General features: G+C 40.9%; 1 protein-coding gene across 1 annotated transcript; it reads right to left on the reverse strand.

Moving 5' to 3' along the window:
- Positions 1-2,754: 2,754 nt before the first annotated feature.
- On the reverse strand, positions 2,755-4,576 carry LOC110139483 (transketolase-like protein 1). The gene has a single exon (XM_070465744.1). It carries the CDS (start codon positions 4,522-4,524, stop codon positions 2,902-2,904), a length of 1,623 nt encoding a protein of 540 aa, XP_070321845.1. The 5' UTR covers positions 4,525-4,576; the 3' UTR covers positions 2,755-2,901.
- Positions 4,577-8,322: the final 3,746 nt, after the last annotated feature.

Genomic DNA, 8,322 nt, shown 5'->3' on the forward strand with positions numbered 1-8,322 from the left:
GGCTCCCAGAGGAAAATCACCTTACTAGGTGAATGATAAATGGATTCCGCTGTTAAAATACGTCAAAATTATGGACTTTTTGATCCAGCATTCTTCATTCTTTATTCTTCTATAAAATGTTGAAATAGGCCAAATGAAAAGTTGTTACATGACTGAACTTCTATCTATTGTTGTTTATTCCCTAAGTCATGTCCGACTCTGCGACCCTGTGGAATGTAGCCCACCAGGCTTCTCTGTCCATGGGATTTCTCAGGCAAGAATACTGGAATGAGTTGCTATTTACTTCTCTAGGGGGTCTTCCTGAGCCAGTTATCAAACTCGAGTCTCCTGCATTGGCAAGCAGATTCTTTACCACTGAACCACCAGAGAAGCATCCCTACTTTCTAGTTATTTATATCATGAAAGTAGTTTTATTTTTCTAACTCATTAACTTTAGTGATTTATACTTCTTTTAAAATATATACTATAAAATAGTACCATTATCTGTCTTATTACTGTGAGTTCTCTCTTTGGTTTAATTTAGGGGGAAAGTGATGGCAGTGCTATTAAAATAAAATGGAAAGACAGTGATTTAAAATTAATCAATGAATCTTATGTACTATATTTATTTATTTAGATTGCCTGCATCTTATTAGTTACTCTAAGTTGGTAGAGGATGCTGCATTAGTGGAAAAGAAATGTCTTTTCTGCAGTAAGAGTTTTTGCTCACAAATCTCTGAGAAAATCCACTCTGTCACATACTGTTTAAAATCTATATATTTTATCTGACTGGTGTCTTGAAAAGAACTTATGAATACTTGTTTTTAAAATTTGGCCTATTGACGAGGGTGGGATGTTTCGAGAGAACAGCATCGAAACATGTATATTATCTAGGGTGAAACAGATCACCAGCCCAGGTTGGATGCATGAGACAAGTGCTCGGGCCTGGTGCACTGGGATGACCCAGAGGGATCAGGTGGAGAGGGAGGTGGGAGGGGGGGCCGGGTATGGGGAATACATGTAAATCCATGGCTGATTCTTGTCAATGTATGACAAAAACCACTACAATATTGTAAAGTAATTAGCCTCCAACTAATAAAAATAAATGAAAAAAGAATAAAATAAAATAAAATTTGGCCTATTGAAAACCAGTTTTTTAAAAAAGTGCTGCATGTTTGAGCATGCATTTTCTGCTCTTTCCCTAGTGTTTGCTGCAAAAAAATCATGTGGGAAGTATCAGCATCTTGCCCCTTCCTGTACTGTCAATAGCTCTCCCTATTCCTATTGCTTCCATTATGAACCATTTTCAGCCTAAAATTTTCAGGCCAGATACATATGGAGTGGATTCCCACATTTGAGTGTTTAATCTTGGCAAACAAGGAGCACGTGCAAAAACTTGGCAGCGTTTGCCTGTGTTCCTTATAGGTTGTCACTTTGTCTGTTTTGAGTCAGGAGCTTTCTCACTCATTGTTAAATATTAGTTAGGCACTTTCTTGAAGATACCATAGCTGATGATAGAAGAACAAAGATGTAGTTCTCAGGATCATCTGTTTTCAGGTTTTCACCAACGCTTTTGTAGGTTTTTCTAACAGTCACTTTGGAAATATAGGTGGGATTGACTAGATGATATTATTAGCAAACAACCAAGACTGATGAAATGACCATTTCACAGTGCCTCTTTTCGACCAGTTTAGAATCAAAGCTGTATTTCTGAGAAATTGCATAGGTGCCAGTTATTCCAGTTGTTTTCAAGTCAGTCAGCAATATCGTTACATGCTTGAATTCCCTCTGTAATTTTGTACACCATGAAACAAGAGGATTTGTTCTTATTTTATGGATAAATATTAACATTTCTAAATAAACACAATTCTTCTCTTACACTCACTCCCTTTCTTTCGCTCTCCCTTCCTGTCTGTATTTAATAAGCATATTTGGTATTGGTATTATAAACAAACCATCAGAAAGGATCACTCCCCTCCTCCTTCAGTGAATTATAGCACAGCAGGAGTTATTTCAAAGTGACACGTATAGAAGAGACTGCCAAACGGTTTTACTCTAAAGCAATACAATCTATGGACATCTCATGGTAACCTTATTTTATACTGAGTCCTGATGCCTTCTTTGTTTTTCTGTCTCTCTCTCATTTCTTTTCTTTTTTTTCTTTTTTTTTTTTTTCCGGTTCTTCATTGCTTTATTAACATCAACTTTAGTATCGTCAGTAGATGAGTACAATTGAGCTAACAGTTTGGTTTGGTCACTGGGTAAATAAGACACTCCTGAGATCTCAGCAGAGAGCGCAGTGTGGAGGTCAGACCTAGTCGTGTCCTCTCTTCACAGAACAGTCAATTCCAACAGCACAGGACATCCTAAGAACTTTCACCGCTGCTCCACAGCCTCTGCACGGGAGAGGAGGGATGAAGGCAAACACCAGAGGAAATTCCACACCAACTGCAGTCACACAGTACCTGGAAGGCTACAGGTAGGATAGCAGCACCTGACCTCATGCACGGGCCATCAGTGGGCAGCATGGTGGTATAATGCTGCCCAACTTGGGTGACTGCAGTCTATAATTCAATTCACATTTTTTTTAACTTATGAGGAAAATGCACACATTTAAGAAACTGTTACCTTATGTTGGTCTCTACCCCATTATCTCTAGTCTCATCAGAAAACTTGCTATTAGATGGTTGTTTTGTTAGCTATTCTGTCACTTCAAACTTTCTCTTATAATCCACTTTAATGATTCAAAGGTAAGAGTTATACATGTATATGTAGTTATGGCTTAACAAGAAAGCAGTTAACTTGCATTGTTTTTAAAAAGAATAAAGCACAATAGCATAGATTTAAGTGATCATCTGGCAACAAGCATAAACATAAGGTAAGGTAAACAGGCCAGTCTGTTGCTCAAAGCCAACAGCTAAGCTATTGCATTAAAATACGTTCCACAGCCAGTATGATGTGTTTGGAACTGATTCCAAACATATCCAGCAGATCACTGGGCTTACCGCTCCGAGGGACCCCTGACACTGCCAGCTGATGGACCACGATGTCAGGCTCCACGGAGACGGCTGCACAGACGACCTCCCCGATGCCACCTTCTGGGTAGTGATCCTCCACTGTGATAATCTGGCCACCTGTGGCTTTTGCATTGGAGATGATGGTGGCAGCATCCAGAGGTTTAATAGTAAACAGGTCAATGACACGGATAGAAATATCTTGCTTGGAAAGATCATCAGCGGCAGCTAAGTCTTTGTGCAAAGTAATTCCAGCTCCAACAACTGTAATCTTGTCATTCACACTTTGACGGATGACCTTGGCCTGTCCAATCTCAAAGCTTTCTTGTGGGGTGTAAATAATTGCAGTTTCTGGCCGACTGGTTCGAATGTAGCACATCCCCTTGGTATTGGCTGCCAGGAAAACAGCATGCTCTGTCGAGATGGCATCACTTGGATAGAAAATCATGCAGTTCGGAATGGCTCGGAACATGGCTAGGTCCTCTAGGGCCATCTGGGAGGGGCCGTCTTCACCTACGGACACCCCACAGTGGGACCCAATAAGATTGATGTTGGTTTGCGAGATGGCTCCCATCCGGATCTGATCAAATGCTCGGATGCAAAAGGCAGCGAAGGTGCAAGCAAAAGCCACGGTGCGACCACGGGTGACACATCCCAGTGCCACGCTCACCATGTTGTGCTCAGCAGTGAAACACTCGATGAAGCGCTCAGGGTGTTCTCTCTTGAATGTGTCAGAAAAGGTGGAGTTCTTGGTATCACCATCCAGCACAATAACTCTGTCATTTGCATGGCCCAGCTTGGCCAGAGCCAAACCGCATGCTTTCCGAGTAGCTATCATAACACTGGCTTCATAATCAGGTGGAGACGTCATTTCTATATCTGAGATGTTGACTTGAGGCGAGTCTTCAACAGGGGCTTTTGGTTCGAGACTCTTATTGGTCTCTATCCGGCTCTCAATTAGTTTGATAATTGCATCTGCTCTTTCTTTGGACATTGGCTTTCCATGCCAATTTTCTTCATCTTCAACACTTGGAACGCCCCGGCCCTTGAAGGTCTTGGCAACCACAGCAGTGGGCTTGTTCTTCATTTGAGCTGCCTGCCAGAACACCTGGCACAGTGCCTCCACGTCACGGCCATCCACCACCAAAGTGTTCCACCCAAAGGCTTCGCAGCACTTCTGATAGACATCTATGGAGTGCTCGAGAGGCAAAGCGGTGCTGTGGGTCCGGCGATTCACATCAAAGATGGCCACAAGATTGACCAGACTGTAGTGGGATGCAAAGGCCAGGGCCTCCCAGACAGAGCCTCCTGAGGACTCTCCATCTCCCACGAGGCAGAACACCCGGTAGCTGGCCTTGTCAAAGTACTTGCCAGTATACGCCATCCCACATGCAGCCCCCAGTCCTTGCCCCAGCCATCCTGCTGTCACATCAACAAATGAGAGTCTCTTAGAGAAGACGAAACGGTCATTGTCTGGGTTCTCTGGGTCCCTTTTTTTATACCTCATCACGTGGAAGAACAGCACAGACATGATCTCAGCAGCACTGCTGCATGATGTGCGGTGGCCAGAAGAGCTCGAGGCGCAGGTGGCCTCTCTCTCATTTCACAAGAAATTCCAAGTCCTCTCAGCAGCCACCACAGTTATGTAAAGACACAAGAAGATGTGCATTGTTTTAGTTCTTGCAAGTGAAGAAATGAATGAACACTCCATATTGATTATCCTTGGGCTTTGCTGGTGACTCAGACAGTAAAGAATCTGCCTGCAATGTGGGAGACCTGGGTTTGATCCCTGGGTCGGGAAGATCCTCTGGAGGGAGGGAATGGCAATCCACTCCAGTATCTTGCCTGGAATATTCCATGGACAGAGGAGCCTGGCAGGCTACAGTCCATGGGGTCACAGAGTCAGACATGACTGAGCAACTAACACATACATGCATGCACATGTGCACACGCGCACACACACACACACACACACACACACGCACACACACACATGTTCTAAGTTCTCAATCCTGAAACCTGAAAAATACTTGATGGTTCCTTTTGGTAGACTCAACATACCATCACTTTTTCACCAAGCACTGGTGTAGCTTTTTTTTTTGTTTGTTTGAGCCATCTGATCTAATCGGTTCTGTCTTCTTATATTGAAATTAACAAGGCATATACCCTGAGGCATAGGCTGTATCTACAACAGTGAGACACAAACGAACTTGAACATGAGGTCAATCAAGTGCACAAAATGCATCACACAGTTATTCCAAGTCTCATGCTGTGTCTATAATTGCCCCTTGTTCTGTCATTAGGGCTCCCTTACAAGTCATTATTTTGAGTCAGCAGAACTACAGGGAGTATTCTGCCTGATGGTTAGTATAAAGTTGAATTGATAACATAAATATCTCCCAGCACAAAATACAAGGAGCAGGTATTTAGATTAGATCTAATAAAGTGTGCAGCTGTTCAGTCTCTTTATGAATTCTGGCTAAAACAATAATCACAACTTTCAATATGGGTTCTCCTTCAGTAGTTCTGTGAAAGAGAAGCTATGTTTTTCTAAGTGAATGGACACATACCTATTAGAATTTGCTTGCATGCTCTTACTCCTAGATTATAGCTTGGCCAAGACCGAGGTAATCCAGATTTCATGGGAATTTTGCTTTATTCGACTCTCTATAAAAATTAGGCCATTCTTAAGTAGAAGCATCATTTATTCATTTGTTTCATGGAAAGAGTGTGAGTTTAATGCTGAAAGAATATACTAAGTTTGTGGCCTCAAGCACACTGTTAGAAGTGTTACCTTTCCTGGGAAAAAGAAACTTCAAATCCTCTTCTCAAAAGATGGTAGATGATAGGGCTCAGATGACACTTGTAGACATAAATGTAGTGTAGATCCTTCATGTGGATCTAATCTCTGGACAACAAGTGGCAGGATGGATGGGGAGAGCAGAACTGAATAATTTTGGAAATACCCATGCACTCAAAAGAGGACACTAAGATGCATTTTAAAAAGTAATTTAATTAGGTGAAGTAACACATCTGACGACCACTTACTTACTGACTGCTAAAAAAGATACTTTATCTCTTTCATATCTTTTCTTAATTATAAGATGAAGGGATTAGAGTATAAAGGAGAATGCAGAATAGTGGTCTGTGGTCTGGATCAGATCTACAGAAATACTGTGTGTTTTTTAAAAAACTTGAATTGGTTGCTAACTTGGAAAAAAACACTTGCATCATAGATAAGCATCTATTAATAAATTAATTATATCTTACATGGTTTAATTATGGGTTGTTAGAAAAGGGGAATCTAATCCAGATAGACTTAATAAACCAATGGAAAACAGTTTTTTTTTTTTCTACATCATTTTGCATGATACTTCTCTAAGAAATTCTTTCAGGCTTAGTTTTAAAAATCAAAAGATTTTACCTAAGAAAATGGTTTTGTATATCAGTGATCTGCTGCTGTGATAATGCTGCATAACAAACATCCACAAATCTTCAGTGGCATGCATGCAGAAGTTAGTTTATTGCTTGTGTACTGGGATGAGTTGGGGGTTAGATTCCATGGCTTCACTCATCCTGGTGGCTCACTTATCTGACTGACAGCTTGGGCAATCTGTCACTTCTCCACATCCTTGTCTCTCATACCCATCAGGCTACTTGTGATATGTTCTCATGCTAATGGTAAAGTAGAATAGAGTGTACAGGAGTGCAAGACCCCCTAAGCTCTAGTTTTAGAAGCTCTGACTTTAATGTCACTTGTGCATTGTTCTGTTGATCAAAGCAAGTGACATAGGTGATTCTGTAGTCAGAGTATGAAGGCACTGTATTGTTACATGACAAAGGGCATAGACACATTTTGCTTAAAATTTAATAGCACCTGACTCTTGCAATCACACTTCAAGCGTGGCACTCATAGGTAAGTGTGGGTAGCAGCTGCCAGCTCTCGAGATTCATGCATTTTCCATTTTGTGACAGTCCCTACCCACTCCTTATTATCTTTCTGAGACTAAGAAAAGAAGGGTTGTCATTATTATTGCACTTTTGTGGTAACTTTTCTCAGGGAGATACTTTTCTGCTTCCAGAAAGGGCAAATGAGAAGCAGACCAAGACAGCCATACAATTCCTATTCACACATCGATTGCTTCATTCACTTATACTGTTTGCCTAGATTCTGGGTCATTTGAGTTTGGAGCACCTGATCCAGGTGACTTCTAGTTTTGAAACATTCTTTATGACTTTAGAATAAAGGTAGAGAAAAAAACATTGAAACTCTTGGCAATGCTGGACCAAACTGAAAGTTCATGATAAAGTTGTTAGATTTCGAAAGGTATTCCATGAGAGCTGTAAAAAGCTATTAGAATTTATGCAAATATGGTACAACCATGCATGTATCATTGATTACTCCGTACTCACTCATCTAACCTCCATCACAGGCAGATATCTATACCCTATGTGGATAGAGGACAAGTTAGAAAAGCGGAAGTGAATCAAGACCAACCTCTTCAATAAACAGGTGGAAAACATTTTTTTTTTTCCTCGAATTATTCCACATGATACTTATACAAGAACTGCTTTCAGGAATGCACTTCCTCAAAATTCTCTCACAAAACATTTCTATTTTTATTGTTATCCAGAGTTAGAGAAGTGTTCTTCAGGACTGTTCTTCATCTTTCCTTCCTATTCCCTTTGTAGCCTCATGCCATTTATCATTCATTTCTTCTATTATTCATTCTTTTCATGCAGCCTTTTAAACATGTGTATGTGTGTATATGTACAAACCTATATACAGTATACTTGTATCATCATTGTCACTCTAGATTGTATCATATTTGCTTAAATTTTTTTTGTGTGTGGTAGAGAGGAAGACAGGGCAAGAGTATTAGCCAGTTCAGTTCAGTCGCTCAGTCGTGTCTGACTCTTTTTGACCCCATGAACTGCAGCACGCCAGGCCTCCCTGTCCATCACCAACTTCCAGAGTTTACCCAAACTCATGTCTGTTGAGTCAGTGATGCCATCCAACTATTTCATCCTCTGTTGTCCCCTTCTCCTCCCCTCTTCAATCTTTCCCAGCATCAGGGTCTTTTCAAATGAGTCAGCTCTTTGCATCAGGTGGCCAAAGTATTGGAGTTTCAGCTTCAAGGGGAAATTAAATTGGCTAAACAGGCAGTCTTATCAGACAGTTAACCTACCTTCTGCTTCAGCGCTCTCATCTGTATGATGATTTTAATGTAAATAGAACAGAACCCAAATCATGTCTTCAGTGTTTGCTGTTACTATTAAGAATACTTACTGTTTTTGTTTATGGACTTGTCATTGTAGAAGTTGTGGG

Source organism: Odocoileus virginianus, chromosome 3, assembly GCF_023699985.2.
Source record: "Odocoileus virginianus isolate 20LAN1187 ecotype Illinois chromosome 3, Ovbor_1.2, whole genome shotgun sequence".
Taxonomy (NCBI): domain Eukaryota; kingdom Metazoa; phylum Chordata; class Mammalia; order Artiodactyla; family Cervidae; genus Odocoileus; species Odocoileus virginianus.